The sequence below is a fragment of the Manis pentadactyla genome, chromosome 2 (genome assembly GCF_030020395.1).
Source record: "Manis pentadactyla isolate mManPen7 chromosome 2, mManPen7.hap1, whole genome shotgun sequence".
In the NCBI taxonomy this organism is placed as follows: Eukaryota; Metazoa; Chordata; class Mammalia; order Pholidota; family Manidae; genus Manis; species Manis pentadactyla.
Window position 1 is genome coordinate 184279979 of NC_080020.1, and position 22496 is coordinate 184302474.

The 22496-nt window shown below is 33.7% G+C and overlaps 1 protein-coding gene across 2 annotated transcripts in view; it reads left to right on the top strand.

Moving 5' to 3' along the window:
* XPO1 (exportin 1) overlaps positions 1 to 22496 on the top strand; it is a 39685-nt gene that overhangs the window by 16056 nt on the left and 1133 nt on the right. For both annotated transcript variants that reach the window (XM_057497166.1, XM_057497167.1), the window contains 20 exons: positions 6556 to 6617; positions 6830 to 6874; positions 8022 to 8203; positions 9093 to 9141; positions 9219 to 9338; positions 10558 to 10686; positions 11236 to 11394; positions 12334 to 12531; positions 13000 to 13138; positions 13326 to 13507; positions 13590 to 13746; positions 13842 to 14005; positions 14297 to 14431; positions 14774 to 14957; positions 17526 to 17632; positions 19308 to 19502; positions 20258 to 20426; positions 21088 to 21222; positions 21302 to 21461; positions 21542 to 21638. In XM_057497166.1, coding sequence (XP_057353149.1) covers positions 6556 to 6617; positions 6830 to 6874; positions 8022 to 8203; positions 9093 to 9141; positions 9219 to 9338; positions 10558 to 10686; positions 11236 to 11394; positions 12334 to 12531; positions 13000 to 13138; positions 13326 to 13507; positions 13590 to 13746; positions 13842 to 14005; positions 14297 to 14431; positions 14774 to 14957; positions 17526 to 17632; positions 19308 to 19502; positions 20258 to 20426; positions 21088 to 21222; positions 21302 to 21461; positions 21542 to 21638 — 2768 coding nt within the window. The remainder of the gene's footprint in view (positions 1 to 6555; positions 6618 to 6829; positions 6875 to 8021; positions 8204 to 9092; positions 9142 to 9218; positions 9339 to 10557; positions 10687 to 11235; positions 11395 to 12333; positions 12532 to 12999; positions 13139 to 13325; positions 13508 to 13589; positions 13747 to 13841; positions 14006 to 14296; positions 14432 to 14773; positions 14958 to 17525; positions 17633 to 19307; positions 19503 to 20257; positions 20427 to 21087; positions 21223 to 21301; positions 21462 to 21541; positions 21639 to 22496) is intronic.

The window sequence follows — 22496 nt, forward strand, 5'->3', positions numbered from 1 at the left end:
GATAAACTCAATAATGTTTAAGTACCTTGAATCCTGACCATCTTGTGAGTTTATTGGGATATGATATTAGAGGTAACATGTATAGATCTCTCTCTCTGCTTCTAGCAGTGAAGTATGAATAAATACGGCATGTGTGTGTAACCAGCATTTTTCCACAAAAATATTTCTATTTCTCTTCATTTCACCAAATAACCAGGTATTAGTCTCAAGTTATCTTGAAACTTTTTGCAGTAGCTTCCTAACTGGGCACCTTAAAACACACTTTCGTATGTCTCATATAATTTCTGCCACAAAGGATTTAGCATGGTATTTTAAGGACAGCACTGATTCTGTTACTTTCATGATTAAGATCTCCCACTATACTGAAGATCACACGTTCTAATGAGTTGCCTTTAAGCAATACTGGCTTTTAAAAATACTTTGCCAGTTTTTGTTGTTGTTTTACATTGTTTTTTTAAGCTTTGGGATATATTTGATGTACACAATAAACTGCATATTTTAAAGTGTACTATTTAATAAATTTGACTTAGGCATATACCCATGAACCTACCACTATAATTCAAGGACTTCGTCTTTGTGAGTACCTTCTCCCTTTAGCCCCCCAATCTTTGTTAACTTGATGAGCTAGGAATAGTGACTGGATCACCTACCTGGTAGATGTATATTTAACTGCCCAGCCGTTTTCTTAAATGATTTTATCAACTTTATATTCTTATCGGCAGTATATTGGTATACTTCATGTCCTCGCTGAAGTGTGGTATGGTTAGTGTTTTTATTTTAGCTGTTACAGATCATATATAATGGCTTGTCGTTGTGGCTTTAGTTTGCGTTGCCCTAATAACTGTTGAGCATCCTTTCACATTATCTGTATATGTAGTCTTACAAGTTGTTTGTCTTACTCCCTACTGAAATTGATTGTTGTTGGATTTTGAAAAGAAAAATTAAGTTTTGGGGCTTTTAAGTCCTTGCGTCTAAAGCAAATCCATGGTAAAAATATTTGTTCCCTTCTCGTAGAATGTAGTGTTTGAAACGTTTTCAGTCTAATCTCAGATTTGACAGGTGTGTTTATATATTTTTACCAGTTTTATTCCGTGATGAGGTAATCAAGGGAAATATAATTTTTTTTTAAGTGGCAGTGTTTTCAAGATAATCAGTTCCATTTAAGCAGAATACATTGACAAAAAACTATTTTCCTACCATGTGTCGTTAAGATAACAGTTTGGTCTCTGCAGGGTTTCTTAATTATGTGTAACTTCCATAAGAGGTCTTCACTTGAGATCTAGCAATGCCTAATCCTACCTTGCATCCATGTAGCAGTAGGAGACACAAATCACCTATAGAAATAATTTGTTAAGTGGTGGATTTCAATGAAGTGGCTTTTTTGTTACAGGAAAAATCATGAATCTTAATAATACCTAACAATGTTTACCATTTTAAGTATAATTCATGTCAGTAAGTACATTGACAGTATTGTGCAACCATCATCACTGTCCATCTCCGGAACTTTTTCATCATCCCAGATATCCCTGAACATTAACTCTATCCAGTGTCAACCACTATTATTTTACAGCCACTATTATCAGTTACAATAATAATACATCATAACCACTGTTGCTCTGTGAATTTGCCTCTTCTGGGTAACTCATAAGGGCATACAATATTTGTTTTTGTGTCTGGTTTATTTTACTTAGTATATGTTTGTTTACAAGGTTCATATTTGCAGCACGTATCAGAATTTCATTCCTTTTTAAGGCTGAATAAAGTGTGCATTGGTGGTACAGTGGTGAGCATGGCTGCCTTCCTTTTTAAGGCTGAGTAATGTGTGTATATATACCACATATTGTTTATCAGTTCAGTTCATCTATGGATAGACATTTTGTTTCTACCTTTTGCTTACTAGAAAAAATGATGCTATAAACTTAGTAAAATTTTAATTGCTGCATATCTTGTAGTGTTCTTTTCAGTGTCTGAGGCTGTAAACCCTTTTAAGAATGATGAATATTACAGGTCATTCCTCTTAAAAATTACTAAACATGCAGGCAAAAAGTTAGTCTTGTTCTAGCCTTTCTATGGGAGCCCTAGGTTAAGAACTACTATTTTTGAGTTTAACTAGTTGTTTCTCACCTTGCTGTTTGTTTTCACAACTATTTAACTGAGAGAGGAATAGGAACAATATTCTGGATTCCTTTAGAAAATAAAGAGGACAGATAACTAATTTTATTGACTATCTCTGATGATTGGTATTAATGGCTTGAATGGACTGATAATTGGTAATAAATGTGTGACATGGGAGAAAAAAAGGGAGTAAAAGGCATGACATGGGAAAATAGCCTTGCTTTCAAATTGCATATGGCTTTGATGGTGAGATGTGCCAAATTTGTATTTTTTATAGCTTATAAAGGAAACCTATTTAAAGTGAAATTGATCAGATGCTTTTAAGTATTGCACAACTGTTGATTTTGCCTCTTTGTATTTTTACTTGTGTAATAGTGTTTTAAGGCCTTCCATTTTCTGTGGTATATGAAAACTAGTCATTGAAAGGAATCAGAATGTGCAAGCTTTTCATTCAGATTTTACGGTTTAGAAATGTAGGGTTTTTTGCCTCTTACTCTGTAGGATCTTGTTTTTCATTGAAAACTTACTACATGGCAGTGTATCACTGACTAAATACAATAATGTAGAACCATAGATTTAAATTTTGAAAGGGCTTTTGTTTGCTTCCATGGAATTATGGCACCACCAGTGTGTTGTAGTCAGTAACTTCTCATATTTCAAAGGGTTTTAATGAATTGTCTTTATGAAAATCCAGGTTCAGTATGCATTTCTTTTACCCTATCATTAAGTATCCAATGTTTGCAAGATATTCTTTATAGATAAAATTATTAAATTTGCTGTGTAAGTTACCAGATGATGTTTAGCTTTTAAGTCAGCATAGGATTTCTTTAAAACCATCTGTTTTAGCTAGCTAAAGTTGATACCTATCCACTTAAAATTTATATTAAATATTTGACCCTGCTTTTTTTGAAAGTGGGATTGTCAAACACATTTTCTTGACATTGAGAAAATAGATTATAGAAGATAAATGCACAAACTCAGGGATTTGGGAAATTTACACGTCATAAGCTGCCTTTCAATGACTAGGCATTTTTATACTGTATCTTTTCAAGAAATTATACATGGCTGGTCTTAGAAAAAAAGGAGTTAACACTTCTCAATAAATATTTGAAGGTTTAACCTTGAGAGGTTTAATTTTGTTCATACTGAGAAGAATAGGATGGGGTGGTGCAATGGATAGAAATATCCTAAGTCACTGTATGAATCCTTTGAAAAAACTTGGTGACATAGTAACCATATAAGAACATGATTGCACTTGTTGTGACATACAATCTGAGAACTCTTCAGTGAGGTGTTCTTCTCTGTTTTTGTTTTTTTAATATATATATCAAGTTTTCCTGATTCTCAAGGAAGAACTTAGAAAGCTGCTGAAAGAAGTATCAGTTTCTTCACATACTTTCTGAATACTTGGAAACAGATAGCACAAGATTACTAGTAAGGTTTTTACTGATAATGAAGCCTGTAAAGGTAGTACTTTGTTGTAAAAAGGGTGTTCTACGTGCACGTACAGACACTAATTCATTTGGCACAAAGGAGACACTGGGATTATCATTTTCTGTTAAATCTCAGAAGCTAAGCTTTTTCTGCTACTTGTGAAAATTGGCTTTTCTACCTTCCTGTGTGTGTCACCATTGTTCTGTTTTCTTTTTAAGGTGCAATTCACAATTGTAAAACTGTTCTTAATTGAAGTGCTTTTGTTTTTTAAATTTTGGGTAAACGACAGATGGGGGTTGGAGGAGTTAATGGTACTTAATCAAATAATCCTTGTACCTACCAGTTGAGATTCTAGACAGATGACTTATGTGCAGTAGTAGTATTTGATTAAAAAGGTGTTATTTATATATGATTCCATTGTTTTGAAGGGATAGAAGTACTGATCCTTGTAGAAATGACATTAAATTGAAACTTCTTTGTGGGAAACTTCCCATTTGTTTCTTGACTACTTATTTCACATTTTTCCTATTTTCATCTTTTACCCTTTGCTCCATCCACAGGTGAATTTCAGAAGCCTCTGAAAAGAGGGAGACCATATTTAATTCATTTAATTGGTAACAGAAGAGTTGAAGGATCTGCCTGATCCTATTCTTTTACTCCCTGAGGCTAAAAAAAGCCTCCCATCAGACATACGTTGTCACTAGAGGCAATAGTAGCTTTAGACATTGCCTTGTTCTTTAAGACAGATTTAGAAGAACAATATTGAATCTCTTACAGTATTGTCAGTCATTTAATCTGAGAGGGTAGGCGTATTTTTGTTGTTCTAAACCCTGTCGCCTGTGTTAAGGTTTCAGAGGGATGCCTACTATGTATTTTTTATAGAATCCCCCTTTATTTTTTAGGTTCTTAATGATGTGTAAAGAGCAGAAGGATCAGCATTATCAGAATTATGGTTTGATTAAGAGCTAAAGGATATTAAGGACATGAGTATTGTGTGGGTGACCCTAAATAATTGGTACAGTTCATGCATTTTTAAAACAAATTTGATTCCCCATAATTGTTTCATTTTGAAAAATCACCTTATTAAAACTAGTCCTGATTTTATTTTGTCCACAAAGCCTTTTGTTATATGAATAATTTTAGACTTTAGAAAATGTTGCCCCAAAAGTAAAGACTGCATGAATGCCTAAAAAGTTGATAAAACTGTAATAAAATGATCAAAATGAAAAAACTAATAGTAGTTTAGTACCTTTGATTAATCTATGGGCCCTTAGTTCAAATTTCATGTTTTCTTTCATGTCCTTTTTCTGTTCTACAGCTCATTTTGTTGCATCTCTTTAGTCTCCTAATCCATAGCAGTTCTTAATTCTTGATTGCTGTCTTTGACATTTTTGATGAGTCCTGGTCATTTGATTCATAGATGGTATTTCAGTTTAGTTTTGTCTACTGTTTTCTCATTATTAGGCTGAGGTTCCACATTTTTTGGCAAGAATATCACACAAGTAATACATCCTCAGCCCACTAAACCAAGACATGGGGTACATGATGTCAATGTGCTTAATTATTCATTTATTATTAATCATTATCAGTTGGTTATAGTGGCGCCTGCTGGTTTTCTTTGTACAAAATAAATTTTCATTTTGAGAGAGATAGCTGTCTTGGGAAGACAGTTTGAGACTATGTAGATGTCCCATTTCTTCTGAAAGGTTTGCCCATTTTAGTATTCATCGATGGATCTTGCCTGCAACAGTTAGTATTGTGGTCTAATGTAGAACTGACTTTTAAAAATGTAAATGATAAAATTTTTATTAGATTGTATGTGTTTGTACTTAATTTTTTGGCAACCAGCAGGCAGTTTTTTAAATACTTCTTACACTGTAAATATTGGTACTACTTAAATTACATTTTCAGTTGGTAAATAACCCTCATAAGATATTATACTAATAAAATTATTTCTATTTGGGACATTTTAGGAAAGGACAGTTTCAACATAATCAGTAAAAATTACTTACAAGTGTGAATGAACAGAACCATAGGGTAATCGTAAATTTATACTTTAGCTCATGAAGATTACTGTATATAAGCACTTTGTGGCCATCAAGTTGGCTATATTTCTTGGTAATTCTTATGGATAAATGTCTTAGTGAATGCCTTTTCAAGGAAAATTGAGTCCAGCACTCCAGATTTGTTAGATGAGGCTTGGCGGGGGGGGACACAGCCCCACAACTCTATATTTCCGAAGTTCAGATAGCTCTGAAATTCGAAGATTTTAATGGATTATTTGGTGGTAAAGCTTAAATTAAACAGATGTGAGAGTAGTCTTTAGTGGGAAATAACTTTCAGGAGTATTAATGTAAGTTCATTGCATTACATTACTTCAAAATTTAAGGCAACCTATACTAGATGCTGAGTAAATTCTGAATGATGCAAATTAAAATCAAAGGCATGAAGTGTCTTCACTGTTCAAATAATAGGTTATTAAGATATCCTTAGGGAGAAAACACTACAAACAAAAACCCTGTTTTAACTACATTGTAGTGGGGGGACTTAATGGTATAATTAAAATAAACTGGAAAGGGATAACATCTGGCCTTGATTTATAAATATTTCTACATAAATTTATAATGCTTTAAAAGTTGCATATTTAGGGATTTTGTAGTTTTAACCCATAAAAAAATTACTTGATGTATGTATTTATTTAAATGAACAGCATATTAGTCCCTTGTGTATTTTTATTTTGGAAAATCACATATTGGTGTACTTGACTGGCATTAGCATTAAAGAATATCTTAGAGGATAATTTATTACTACTAAATCTGTATTTTGTAAAGGTTAACCAAAAAATTTTTAATGTAGTATACTAAGTGATTGACGTTTTCCAAAAAATGCCAGTATTGGTGATGGGATTGGCCTATTAATTTTACTGTTATCCCTTTCCCTCAGTTTTTTTGTTCTCGAAAATTTATTAGCATGCTGTAAAAGTATTGAATAATTTTTTTTTAATAGGAATTAAAAAATACGTTGTTGGCCTCATCATTAAGACGTCATCTGACCCAACTTGTGTAGAGGTAAGAGCTTTTTTGGAAATTATTGTGAGAGCATAAGATCATTTAAATATTGAATCTTCAGCTTAAGCCTATTTCAGACATACACATACATGTAGAATCACTTACAATAGATCTGCAGTCATTTTTCTCTCAGGGATTGCCTGTGCTTATATTCTTTCTTATTACACTTACTATAGGTCCTCACTTAATCTGAACTTTTTTTCTTTTCTTAGAAGGAAAAGGTGTATATCGGGAAATTAAATATGATTCTTGTTCAGGTAAGCTCAGTAGATTCACTGTTTTCTTTAAGAATTAAATGCCTCAGTTAGGCTGATAACTTGAACAAAATATCCAAACCTATTTTATCAAATGAGTAGACTAACATCTTACAGAAGTAGTGTAGTAGTAGTAGTTTTTACAATAACTGTAATAGTTAAGCTGCTGCCTAGAATTTGAAATTTTTAATTTGCTGTGGTAGGAAATACTATAAACCCTATCACTTTTATGGCTCCTATATAGATGGGACTCATTAAAATTGTTCTTATCGTGGTACTGTGCATGTTTCCACTGTCATCTATCTCAATCTTAATTCATAAATCTTGGCCTTTGAATTCAGCATTTCATTTATTGACCTCTATACTTAGCTTCTCTTCAAACTTTCTATTCAGACTTCAAAATTTTATATTTACCTTTTTTTTTTTTTTTTTTTGTAATGCCATATAATTTTCTGGAGAGCGTTAGTTGGTATATGAGGGGGAAGAAAAAAGATTTTTATACTTAGTAAGTTTTGAAACAAAAATTTTCATTAAGTTTATAAAACTGAGGGCTTTTCTTTGTTGTAGCCTATCTGAATGGGGAGGGGGAGGAGTACAAAGGACATACTTACCTCTTAAGGATAGGAGCTATCACAGAATGTCTGGTTGGGAAGTACCTAGTATACAAAATGTACACTACAGACTTCACTCCATTACACTTTTGGTCAAAGATGATTCCATCCCTAATTGTAATGCCTCCTTTCTTCCAAACTTAAATGTCCAAACCCTACTACATATCAAGGCCCAGATTTTCAGAGAAAGAAAATGCCTTTCCCTGCCCATCACCTTTGTATTTATTAGACTTAGATCTTTGAGTTTCCTAGGATAATTTGCACATATCTATTTGGGAGATACTGATATGTATACACATGAGAGCCAGATAGGCCATTTGGGACAATTAAGAGGAGTTATGAGCCATTTGACGCGGAGGACTTTCTGTGTTGTACTTCATCTTGTGTATTTCATGGAGGGTGGCACATTGGCTGTCTTAAGGGGGAGAAAATGAAGTGTTCGATAATTTGTTCGTACTTATTTAGTATCACAGTTTCTTTGAAGTTTTATTTGCCAAAGACAAGTAAAATGAAATTAATATTTCTCCCCTTTATTTTAGATACTGAAACAAGAATGGCCAAAGCACTGGCCAACTTTTATCAGTGATATTGTTGGAGCAAGTAGGACCAGTGAAAGTCTCTGTCAGAATAATATGGTGATTCTTAAACTCTTGAGTGAAGAAGTATTTGATTTCTCTAGTGGACAGATAACCCAAGTGAAAGCTAAGCATTTAAAAGACAGGCAAGTAATTTGTAGAATTTTTAAGTAATTTCTCAAGTAATTTCAAGAAATTGGGAGGTAGATTATAAACTTTTAAGGAATATGTGATCCTTAATATGTTAGGTTGCTTTTGTTTTTGAGGAGAAATTTAAATAGTTCTAAAATGAACCTACTGTAAATACTGGAGGCTTGACAAGTATGTGTGGTGTTAAAGATGTCATACTTCTGTTGGCACAGCAAAACATCATGTATCTTACACAAAAGGAATACAGGTTGACATTTCCCAGAAACCTCTTAGGGATGATCTGTTTTATGTGGTGACTACTTAATTATACATTTCAAGGAAATAACTTGTGTCCAAATGCCAACTGAATTCTTACTAGTCCTGTATCTTGTCAGTTCCCCTATAGCTAGTTAACTAGGAATATGCCGGACTTTTATTTTCTTCTACCTGGGAATAAAAATTTGTTCTAGTCACTAGAACACAGCAATTTCTTACCTTTGCGTATTCAAACTGGCTTCAGAATTCACCATTTTTCTTCCGGTTTAGTATATAAGCACATTTTAGGATTTAGGATATATACCTAATGCCACTTTTTTTATCTGAGAGTTTTATTTCAACTATCTTGATTAAAAAGGTAAAATTGAAATTATTCAAATAGAGTAAGGATTCCAGAAAACCCAAACCTCCAAGAAACAGAATTCAGTGCTTTTTATAGCAGTCTGTATATGTGAATTTTAAAAGGTGATATTACACGTGGCTTTAATAACATTGTAGCTTTTGATGAACTTATTGCTATTTGTGTTAAAATAGAAGTAACTGACATTTTTAATGATCATTATGCTGAAATTTCTAATGTATGTAAATGATTAAGTACTTCTATATACTAACCTAATGATTTTTTTTTAGTATGTGCAATGAGTTCTCACAAATTTTTCAGCTGTGTCAATTTGTGATGGTAAGTGCTTTTAACTCTTGTTTTTTTAAATAATGATTATAAGATTATAGTTACTTATAGGTATGTTTTTGTTGCAGGAAAATTCCCAAAATGCTCCACTTGTACATGCAACTTTGGAAACATTGCTCAGATTTCTTAACTGGATTCCACTGGGATATATTTTTGAGACCAAGTTAATCAGCACATTAATTTATAAGGTACATTGAGTATATGTCAGTTGTGTTTATTACAGGATAATTGTATATATTCTCTTAGTTTGTAATGCTCTTTCATATAGAAAAAACATTATGCATTCATAGCCAAACCAGTCTTGTTTCTGTGATGAGGAAACTGCTCAGAAGAACTTTTCCATGTTTCAGCTGGTAATTCTTTGAAATAGTGTCAGAATTTTATGATTGTGTCATTTATGCCATGTGATCTTACAAATTCCATGTGAACAACTATTAACAGGTGTGATTTTACTTCAGTTGATTATATATAGGTCACTAGGTAAGTAAAGAGATATTTTTACAACATGCAGTCTTGTATTTTTTTTCCTGATAATTTTAAGCAGTAGCATATAATGCCATGTAAAGTCTTAAAATTGTTCATTCAGATACCATTTGGTTGTATCATCTTAACACATGTTTTCTTGGCAGATGTAATAAATAACTTAAGTGCTTAATCAAGACATAATAAAAGCAGACCATTATAACGTAGATTTGGAGTTTGATAGCTTAGAGCTTGATATGGTGATACTATTCTAATATGTGAATTTATAATATTAGAGACATTTTATTGATAGACAATTTACATGAAATTTTTTGTTATTGTCAGCAGTACTGCAAGGAACATTCCTTATATATAGGATATCTATGTACTTGTCCCAATACTTGCTTTAAGTAAATTTTTATTCGTGTTAGTATCATGTTAATAGATGTACACTTTTAAGGCTGATGCTTACCAAATTTCCATTCACAAATGATACACTGTTTTTCTACTTGCTTAACAACAAAACATCAAAGAGCCCCATTTCCCACCCTTACATTAATCCTGGATGTAATGTATTACCCATCTCCTAAAATCCTAAGCAGTTACAAATATTGAGTCTTTTTTAGATTATACAGAAAACATGATATCCTTAAAAGTCAGTCATGCAACAGGTCCTGGAAATTACTGAGCAACTTTGTGTTTTTTCAGATGTCTGAGGAAACATCAGAAGAAAGCTGTTTGCCCCTTGAAGCATTTACTGTGTTTTGGGTGGATAATAAAATTCCTCAAAATACATGTGCAAAACCAATCATATCACCAGTTTACATAATTTTTTTCTCAACGTTCTTATTTATTAAATCCTTTGTGGTTTTTTTTTTGTTAAATTCAAGTAAAGTGTTTTAGGCCATTTAACTTTAGTCTTATTTTTCTTTTTAATTAAAATAGTTCCTGAATGTTCCGATGTTCCGAAATGTCTCTCTGAAGTGCCTCACTGAGATTGCTGGTGTGAGTGTAAGCCAATATGAGGAACAATTTGTAACACTATTTACACTGACAATGATGCAGCTAAAACAGGTGATACAACCCTCTTAAATACTGACTAAATTTTAATGCCTTACAAAAAAATTGGATTGGTGGTAAACCATTTCAGCACATCTTATGATAGATCAGCTATAATTTATGTATTACATAAAGTCAGAGTTACCCAGAAATGCTTAGGAATATTTTGAAAATTCTTTAAAGATTCTGAGAGTGTGATGCCAATTTATTTCTGCTGGATTTACAAACTTGGGAACCTGGGGTTTAATATCAGCTCTGCTTCTGATGTTAAGGCTCTAAAATGAAGGATTTATCCAAGTCCTAGTCTGATTAGATATATATGAAATAATCTCGAAGGTTAGTCATACTACTTCACTGTATATGTTTGTGATCTGAAGAGTAAATTAAATATTTTTACATATTTAATTAAAGAGGGGAATGTCTGACAGGAAAATATCAAAGGATAATCTTTGAGAAGGTCTTACTACTGCCAACATTTAAGAGTGATAGAATTGGACTTAAATGTGTTGTGTCTTTTTGTTGATTTTAAAATGCAGGCTGATGGTCCATATTTTAAATTTGCAGATGCTGCCTTTAAATACCAATATTCGACTTGCATATTCAAATGGCAAAGATGATGAGCAGAACTTTATTCAAAATCTCAGTTTGTTTCTCTGTACATTTCTTAAGGAACATGGTCAACTTATAGAAAAAAGATTAAATCTCAGGGAAACACTCATGGAGGTAGGTGGGCTTTGAGGAACCTTTGGCTTCTGAAATTCTTCTCCTCATAATAATTAAAACTCCTAAGAAGTGTGCCTTTGTTTTAAAATGTAGGAACTTCTTACCTGTTGTCTATACATTATAAATACATGTTGTTAATTCTCTTATAGTTATAAGCTGAGTTTCCTGATTTTGTGTGCCTACATACTGACAGATCAGTAATATATAATAAACATTAAATTCTTAAGATGAAAAGTCTATAAAGACCTTATTTTAAAATTGCGGTGTAATTCACATAACAAAAATTACCCATTTTAAAGTGTACAGTTCAGTGGCATTTAGTGCATTGAATATTGTCAACCAATCTGTCCATTTCAAAACATGCCACAATCCACAAAAAGTGGTATACTCATTGATAGTCACTCCTTCATTCCATTCTCCCGAGTCCCTAGTAACCACTAAAAAATGCTCTGTCTTTACGAAGGTACCTCTTCTGCACCTTTCTTATAAATGGAATCATAGTATATGGTCTTTTGTAGTTAGCTTGTTTCACTTAGCATGTTTTTAGGGTCCATCCATGTTAAAACATGTACTTCACCCCTTTTATGGCTGAATAATAGTTGTATGGGTATATCACATTTTGTGTGTCCATTTAGCATTGATGGACATTTGGATTGCTTCTACCTTCTGGCTGTTTGTACACGGTACCTTTTAATGTATGTACTGTTTTCAGAGACTTAGTATGTATTAACAGACATTACGTAAGGTTTTTGAAAGCATTCTAGGACCTGTCAGAAGAAATCACAACCTCATAATTTCTACAGTTTATTGGATTAGTAAACCTCAGTTGTGCAAAACAAAACATAAATTTTTATTTCCTATTGTGACAACTGGAAAGCAGTTTTGAGGTTGGTTAGTAGTACCTAAGGATTGTTTTAATTGCTTTGGTCTTACACATAGGCCCTTCATTATATGCTATTGGTGTCAGAAGTGGAGGAAACAGAAATCTTTAAGATTTGTCTTGAGTACTGGAATCATTTGGCAGCTGAGCTCTATAGAGAGAGCCCATTCTCTACATCTGCCTCTCCGTTGCTATCTGGAAGTCAACATTTTGACGTTCCTCCCAGGAGACAACTGTATTTGCCTGTACTATCCAAGGTAACCATGAAGTGGGTTGGCTGAGTGCTCTTGCTGTTGCTTACTGTGATTTTGAGGACTGAGAGGAAATAGTGGCCTTTAGTTTTTGGCTACCGTATCCAAATATATGAGCTACAAAAAGAATCCAACTTGCTTTGCATGTTGAAACCTAGAACACAAAAGGATTGGTTTAAGAACTTTTGTTGTTGGAAATGTAGGCCTTCTACAAGAAGCACCAGCACCACATGTACGTTTGTTAGAAATACAAATTAGGAGGCCACCCACAAGTCATTGAATCTGTCTGCCCATGAGATACCAGAAAGATTAATGACAGGTGACTCACACTCATGATGAATAAAAATATGGTTGTAGAATAGTACTTTAAATATGGGAATAATTTTGTTTGGTGTGTTGGTACTAAGTGAATATATTTCAATTTTCGCTTCATTTGATACTAATACAACAATTAAAAAAATTTTCTTCTGATAGGTCCGTTTATTGATGGTTAGTCGTATGGCTAAACCAGAGGAAGTATTGGTTGTAGAAAATGATCAGGGAGAAGTTGTGAGAGAATTCATGAAGGACACAGATTCCATAAATTTGTATAAGAATATGAGAGAAACATTAGGTAAGTCAATAACTACTTTGAATCTAATCTTTATGTTTGTAATTTTATTGTGGGGTAGAAATACACTAGGGAAATGTGGTTCTCTCTTCCGAATCTGTTAATAGCTATCTTTACAAATATGCTGTTACTCCTTAGTAAAAATCGTTTTGTGTTTGAAACATCTGTAACTTTTTTCCTTCCTTTGTAGTTTATCTTACCCACCTGGATTATGTAGATACTGAAAGAATAATGACTGAAAAACTTCACAATCAAGTGAATGGTACAGAGTGGTCATGGAAAAATTTGAACACATTGTGTTGGGCAATAGGCTCCATTAGTGGAGCAATGCATGAAGAGGATGAGAAACGATTTCTTGTAACTGTAATAAAGGTATGCACGTGATATGTGTGAACTGGAACCATTAGGTTAAGAGTATTTCATTATAAATGACTAAAATCTGCTTGTTTTACAGGATCTATTAGGATTATGTGAACAGAAGAGAGGAAAAGATAATAAAGCTATTATTGCATCAAATATCATGTACATAGTAGGTCAATATCCAAGATTTTTAAGAGCTCACTGGAAATTTTTGAAGACTGTAGTTAACAAGCTCTTTGAATTCATGCATGGTAAATCATTGTTCAGTGTATTGTATCATTTATTTTTGTTGAACAACAAAAAACGTTTTTCTTAAATTCTTTGATAAATATTTTTGTTTTGTTAGAGACCCATGATGGAGTCCAGGACATGGCTTGTGATACTTTTATTAAAATAGCTCAAAAATGCCGCAGGCATTTTGTTCAGGTTCAGGTTGGAGAAGTAATGCCATTTATTGATGAGATTTTAAACAACATAAACACTATAATTTGTGATCTTCAGCCTCAACAGGTATGTAGAACACTGCGCATATTTCTCTTAGAAGGTAACTGCTGTTCTAATCAGAATTCATTAATGGGAATAGAGTGCCAGTATTGGGTTTAGTTCAGGTGCTTCTGGTTAAGTTTTTACAGTAAGTCAGGAATATAACCAGAAGTATGTTAAGCTATTTCCTACTTCATAGAAATATTTCTGACACTTGTAATAAAAGTAGTTGTTTTAGTACAGAATTAGTACAAATGTGAATTGTTGGTGTGTGGTTTTTACTTCTCATGCATAAAAGTAAAATGTCTTTTAACACAGGTCCATACGTTTTATGAAGCTGTGGGGTACATGATTGGTGCACAAACAGACCAAACAGTACAAGAACATTTGATAGAAAAATACATGCTACTCCCTAATCAGGTTTGGGATAGCATAATCCAACAGGCAACCAAAGTAAGTTTCATTACTTTTTGTAAATAATGGAATTTTAAGAAATTTAAGAAGATAATATTATTTACAGAAGTAGTGAATTTAGTATCTATGATTTGTATGCCTGATCCTAATGATGCTTTTGCACATTAAAAATAATTGTATTATATTTTTATTCTGTTTTGATGGTAAACTGGGAATGTTTGACACTTTTCTTAGTGGAAGGCATAGGTAGTAAAAATTTCAATGTTAATTTTACCATTTAAGATTGTAAATACGGTGGTTTAAAGCAAAGCAGGTAGTAGTTTTTGCTTCAGTAATTACAGGGATAATTCTTATGTGAAAAATGGCATTTGTCTTTCACAGAATGTGGATATACTTAAAGATCCTGAAACAGTCAAGCAGCTTGGTAGCATATTAAAAACAAATGTAAGAGCCTGCAAAGCTGTTGGACATCCCTTTGTAATTCAACTTGGGAGAATTTATTTAGATATGCTTAATGTATACAAGTGCCTCAGTGAAAATATTTCTGCAGCTATCCAAGCTAATGGTAAGTGATTCTGAACTCTTACAGAGTGATGTATAACACGTAGTTGTACATTCACTGCCTTATCATAAGCACTCAGGATTTATTAGATTTAAATTAACCCTCCCATGTCCCAGATAACCTTAGGCAATTTTTTTAACCACTTACACACTTTCCCATACAGAATTAGTCTTATTTTCCCAATAATTCATCTGTGCTGTTCATTTGTCTTACTGTTTTTAGTTGTAAGTGGGAACTAAGAGTATCTGAAGGACATGTAACACCCAGTGTACAATTTTAGTTATGAAGTGGGTTTCACTGAACTGTTTTTGTTTTTGTTTTTTTGCTTTGGGGCTGCAGAGCAGGAAGACAGCTGGGAAAGTTTGGAAAGAGGTAATACTTGAGTAGATGAGTAAAATTTCCCAAAGAAAAGGAAGGAAGGATTGTAGGTTAATGGGTTGTAGATGCAGATGGCACTCTTCTGGTTCTTAATTGGGTATGTTTCACAGAATGGCACTGCCATTCTGTGTTTTTTGTTTTGTGTTTTTGTTTGTTTTTTAAGGTATTATTGATAATACAATCTTACGAACGTTTCAAAAGAGCAGCCATTGTGGTTACTACATTCATGCATATTGTTGAGTCCTGCCCCCCTCCACACACACACACACACACACACACACACACACACCCACCACCACCACCACCACCACCACCACCACCACCACCACAGTCACTATCAATCAGCGTAGCAAGATGCCACAGTCACTACCTGTCTTCTCTGTGCTACACTGTCTTCACTGTGACCCACACACAAACCATGTGTGCCAATCATAATGCTTCTCAATCCCCTTCTCCCTCCCTCCCCATGCACCCTCCCTCACCCCCTCTCCTTTGGTAACCCATAGTCCCTTCTTGAACTCCATGAGTCTGCTGCTGAGTCTGCTGCTGATTAGTTCCTTCACTTTGGCTTTGTTGTTATACTCCACAAATGAGGGAAATCATTTGGTACTTGTCTTTCTCCACCTGCCTTACTTTGCTGAGCATAATACCCTCTAGCTCCATTCATGTTATGAATGGTAGGATTTGTTTTCTTCTTATGGCTGAATAATATTCCATTGTGTATATGTACCACATCTTCTTTATCCATTCATCTACTGATGGGCACTTAGGTTGCTTCCATATCTTGGCTATTGCAAGTAGTGCTGTAATAACCATAGGGGCACATACATCTTTTTTAATCTGAGAACTTGTTTTCTTTGGGTAAATTCCTAGGAGTGGAATTCCTGGGTCAAACGGTGTTTCTATTTTTAGTTTTTTGAGGAACCTCCTTATTGCTTTCCACAATGGTTGAACTAATTTACATTCCCACAAGCACTGTAGGAGGGTTCCCCTTTCTCTGCATCCCTGCCATCATTTGTTGTTACTAGTCTTTTCGATGTTGGCCATCCTTACTGGTGTGAGGTGATATCTCATTGTGGTTTTAACTTGCACTTCCCTGATAATTAGCAATGTGGAGCATGTTTTCATGTGCCCATTGGCCATCTGAATTTCTTCTTTGGAGAACTGTCTGTTCAGATCCTCTGCCCATTTTTTAATAGGGTTATTTGCTTTTTGGGTGTTGAGGCATGTGAGCTCTTTATATATTTGGATGTTAACCCCTTGTCGGGTATGTCATTTACGAATATATTCTCCCATACTGTAGGATGCCTTTTTGTTCTGATGGTGTCCTTTGCTGTACAGAAGCTTTTTAGTTTGATGTAGTCCCATTTGTTCATTTTGCTTTTATTTCCCTTGCCTGAGGAAAAGTTGCTTGTATTTATATTCAAGAGAGTTTTGCCTATGTTTTCTTCTAGGAGTTCCTTGATTTCACGACTTGCATTTAGGTCTTTGATCCATCTCAAGTTTACTTTTGTGTCTGGAGTTAGACAGTAATCCAGTTTCATTCTCTTGCATGTAGCTGTCCGGTTTTGCCAACACCAGTTGTTGAAGAGGCTGTCATTTCCCCATTGTATGTCCATGGCTCCTTTATCATATATTAATTGGCTAAATCATGTGTGGGTTTATATCTGTACTCTCTATTCCATTGATCTGTGGGCCTGTTCTTGTACCTGTACTGAATTGTCTTGATTACTGTGGTTCTGTAGTAGAGCTTGAAGTTGGGGAGTGTAATCCCCCCCTACTTTATTCTTTTAAAGGATTGTTTTGGCTATTTAGGGTCTTTTGTGGTTCCATGTGAAGCATAGAACTATTTGCTCTAGTTCTTTGAAGAATGCTGTTTTTATGTTGATAGGGATTGCATTTAATCTATAGATTGCTTTAGGCAGGATGTCCATTTTGACAATATTAATTCTTCCTATCCATGAGCACAGGATGTGTTTCCATTTATTGGTGTCTTTAATTTCTCTCCTGAGTGTCTGTCTTTCAGGTCTTTCACCTCGGTTAGGTTTATTCATAGATATTTTATTCTTTTTGATGCAATTGTAAATGGAATAGTTTTCCTGATTTCTCTTTCTGCTAGTTCATTGTTAGTATATAGGAATGCAACAGATTTCTGTATTATTAATTTTATATCCTTGGATTGTATTTTTTTAGGTGAGATGGTTACAAAGCAGCCGTTAATTAGAAGTATGCGAACAGTAAAAAGGGAAACTTTGAAGTTAATATCTGGCTGGGTGAGCAGATCCAATGATCCACAGATGGTAAGTGAGACATTAGGCCTTCTGTGTTTTCATTTGACGCTGCACTCTCTAGGGTATATATGTTACATCACTTTATGCTTCTAGCTAATTCAAAAGTAATTTTGATGTCTACTTTTGGGGTGGCTCTTACTGCATTCTGTTTACTGGAATCCTTGAGTTCTTTAAACACTTCTGTAGCATCTTTCAAAGAAATTGCTGTTAGTAGGCAACAGTAGTGACACAAAACAGGATAGCCAAGAAGATGGGGGCATTTAAATTTCACCACAGATGGAGTTCACATAAAATTTTTGTGTTACTCAGGGTTTTCAGAGTAAGTTACAAAGCTGCCATTGATATACCTCTGCAGTGAGAGCAAGCATTTTACCAGTTGAAGGTTTGAAAGCCTCATTTCTTCTTCCTTTTAGTTTTAAGTCATTTCCAAAAAGGAAAAATGTTTTTCAGAAACTAAACCATCTGTGTATCTCTGAACTTGGAAAAATGTGCATTATTTTTGTTAACTCCATTTCATTCTCTAGATTCTTGGAACAGTAAAAAAAAAGTTCTATTCCTGTTACACTGCTTTGTGGACATTGTGGTTGACTTTCATAATTTTGAAATTGCAATATTGTTCTTACTGATCAGGAAACTTGTTCAGAAAACAACTGTAGAATTCTCTATCAAATACTGGAAGGTTTTGAACATCCGTAATACGAGATCAAAATTTATTTAATATTGTAAAGTAAAAAGTAGGATTAATTGACGTTGTGAAGTTCATAATTTACAGTAAATAGCGTGGACCAACCAGTTCTAGGAGTATCTGGTAATAATAACAAGGAGGGTATTGTATTTTACAACTAAAATTTATGTTGAGGTTTGGGTCGGTGAATTCAGGGATACTCAGAAGTACTTAAGATCCAGTTTGTAAAGACAAAATTGTTTTACTCAATGTTAAGAGTAAAATGAGAATCATTTCTTGTTTAAGAGAACAAGTTGGGAAAATGTGCTTGTCCTTTAAATGTTGTAAGACTTGTTGAGTATCGTGGGACACTACTATCACTAGTAACCTTCAGTTAAAAGAAACATTGGTTGTATTTACTGTACTCGATAGAAAACCTGTTAAAAGCATGGAAGTTAACACCTTAATATGACCCTGTTTCTTGAGAGTCATGAAAACTGTCTTTCTAGTTTAGTTCCAATTCCTTTTATGAGAGTGAAGGTTATTAATTCTGTTTAATAGAGAGTGAAGTTTATTAATTCTGTTTAATAAAGTAAAAAAATCGTAGAGTGTCTACTCTTGGTTAGATACGTGTTCTTTGGTTTTTATAGATACTGTTCATTGAAGAACTTGATGCAGTATTTATTAGGAAGACTTTGCTTTTAGCTTACTCATCCTATATATAGTATCCTTATGATCTTGTTCCTTCAAGAGTAACTTGGAGCCAGCCACTTGATTTGGAGCCTCAGTTTCCTTTAATAATTACAGATTTGAAGTACATGATGTCCATGGCTCATTCCAGCCTATTACTGAATTGGTTTTTTATGGTAAAAAGTTTTAATGTTATAAAAACCTAAGCAAACCTCGGAATTTTCCAGTTTCCAGCAGATAATCAATCTGAATCTTCTGGACAACACTGACCTGTTTATAAATAGTTAGCAAGTGCCCAAATTATACTTAAAAGTTTTTTTTTATTAACAGGTTGCTGAAAATTTTGTTCCTCCTCTGTTGGATGCAGTTCTCATCGATTATCAGAGAAATGTTCCAGCTGCTAGAGAACCAGAAGTGCTTAGTACTATGGCTATTATTGTCAACAAGTTAGGAGGACATATAACAGCTGAAATACCTCAAATATTTGATGCTGTTTTTGAATGCACATTGAATATGATAAATAAGGTATGTGATTTACATTTCAGTTATGGGAAATTCTGCAGTATCCTTGTAACTCTTGAAAGCATAAATGATATTTATGAGCAATAAAATTTTTAAGCTTGGAGCTAAATATTTGAACTCCTAGACCAGGAGATTCTGTTTTAATTTATTAAAAAACGTTCACAGTAAAAGAGTGAATTTGACAGATTATAATTGTCCCAGAGAGCAGCTCTAGCTAGCATTTACTGAAAATTGCTGCATTTTAGGCATTAAGAATTGAGTTGTATTAATGTGTTTGAATGAATGAAATGGTGGGTCTACATTTCAGTTATAAAAGTTTGATATACATTTTGAATAAATGGAAAAATATATTAACCAAGAAGAAGAAATGTAGGTATAAGTGTACAAATTTATACAGTAGCTGACATTTTTGTTAATCTGTGTTAGTGGTCTCAAAAAAGTCACTAAAAGTGGTACTAATAGTCTCAGTTATTAGAAAATAATGTTTTACATTGGGATTTGATGAGTTATCTTTGTAATCAGGTGATCTTGTGATTCTTCATTTTAGTAATTCATTTGTGTAATAAATGGTAATTTCGTTTTTTGGAAGCAGGGAATTATACTGTCTTTAGTTTGCCTTTCGGGAGACTCATGAGATCACTGACAAATCCAAACACTTATACTGTATTAGGGCTTGCTCTCCACCTCCCACCCCCCCACCCCCCCCATTTAACATAATTAGGCAATGAAACTATTTTGTTCTCACCCTTTATTTTTAGGACTTTGAAGAATACCCTGAACACAGAACAAACTTTTTCTTACTACTTCAGGCTGTCAATTCTCATTGTTTCCCAGCATTCCTGGCTATTCCACCTGCACAATTTAAACTTGTTTTGGATTCCATTATTTGGGCTTTCAAACATACTATGAGGAATGTTGCAGATACAGGTAAATAAATAGAAATAATGTCCTTTTATTTGTTTGCCTACCAATCCACAGATTTTTTACACTTTAGGGATGTATAGGTGTAGACAGATAGGTATCACACTTTTCAGGGTTTGGTTTGAGGGCAAAAGTTGCATGTGCAGTTCGAAGTCCTAAATGAAGTTCAGTCATCTGTTCCAGAGTCTATCCATGGGCAGGGTTGAGTTACAGAAAGAGAGGGAGAACACTTAATATCCTCACCAATAAGTGTTTTCCCTCGTGCTCTTCCTCTGACATTAAGGGTCAAGTAAGGATAAAACAAAAGAATATTCTTAGCCAGGAGGGTTCTTGATTGGTTTTGTTTTAAAATAGTGTTAATTGGTTTATATAATAGAAATATCTGCTTTGTTGTGTTGTTTTTTGGAGTGAATGTGGAAGGAGTCAACTAAACATCCAGAAGTACTGGAAAATTGATAATGGTTATTGACCTATAAGTAAGCAGGCATGGATTCTAATTGAATTTCCTTACTGAAATAACTTACTCTTAAGATACTTTTAGGCAAAGGACTATTAGTCATTATTAGCAGAAAGGAGAGGAGAATGGGCTTTGAATGAGAATAGTTTAGTAGTAGAAATATTGTCATATGAACATTAATAGTCCAATAACGTTTTCGGTGTGTTTTAGGCTTACAGATACTTTTTACACTCTTACAAAATGTTGCACAAGAAGAAGCTGCAGCTCAGAGTTTCTATCAGACTTATTTTTGTGATATTCTTCAGCATATCTTTTCTGTTGTGACAGACACCTCACATACTGCTGGTAAGAATTTAAAGCCATAAAAATGTTAGTTTTTCAGTTATTACAACTTGGAGTTTATAATAATGTTCTTTATCTACAGGTTTGACAATGCATGCGTCAATACTTGCATATATGTTTAATTTGGTTGAAGAAGGAAAAATAAGTACACCATTAAATCCTGGAAATCCAGTTAACAACCAAATGTTTATTCAAGAATATGTGGCTAATCTCCTTAAATCTGCATTCCCTCATCTACAAGAGTAAATATACCTTTTAATAAACTTAGAATTTTTAATTTGAAAAGATGTGATTATTTAATCACTGTGTTTTTAATTTGCAGTGCTCAAGTAAAGCTGTTTGTGACAGGGCTTTTCAGCTTAAATCAGGATATTCCAGCTTTCAAGGAACATCTTAGGGATTTCCTAGTACAAATAAAGGTATGTATTTTACGTGGAGTTGCAGAATTAAGACTGAATATGATTTAGTTGTTGCATTGTAGAATTAACTACTTTCTCTGTAATGCAAAATGAGTGGGCTTTTTAAATGTACAGTCTTACTACTAGTCTGTAGTATTTCTAGAATGAAAATCTAAATTAAGGCCAAGAAGAGAAGGTTTGAAATGTTGCTTGGAAGCTTGTTATTAGTGTGCTTCATTATAGATGATTTAAATGTCTATTGCAATATTGTGATTGAATCCTGCAGGCATTTTTCCGGAGTGGAATAGGTGTGAGAACTAGTTCCTTTTGGGATTTTATGTGCATTTTGTTATTTTAGGGAACCATGACAATTAGCAAATACCAACTTAATTTCTACTGCTAGTACAGTGTTCCATTCAAACTTACGGAAGAGGTATTTTTTTCTTGTATCTTACTTTAAAGAAATTCAAAACTGAAAACCCATACATAGTTCGATATCCATGATCATTAAATAACAATTGGTCACATAATACATTTGGGTTTTTTTCCTCCAAAATACAAACTTTTTTTTAATTGTAAATATGTCAGCTAAGTGTACAATATTAATTCGTAAACTAGAATGCAAAGGAGAATGAAAATCATCCAAAACACAGCTGTTAAGACAGTGATAATATAGCTAAACTTGATCATTGATCTTAGTAGAAAGAGCGTTAGATATCTTAGGAAGTTTATTTTATATGTGCCATCACAGTATGCCTTTTTTGTTACCACTACTCCCTCTATCTTTTTTTCACCTAACAACTTTGGTTTTTACTTCAGCTACATGGAATTATATCAATAAACTATCATAACCCAAATTCATCAATAAGGAAGTGTGTA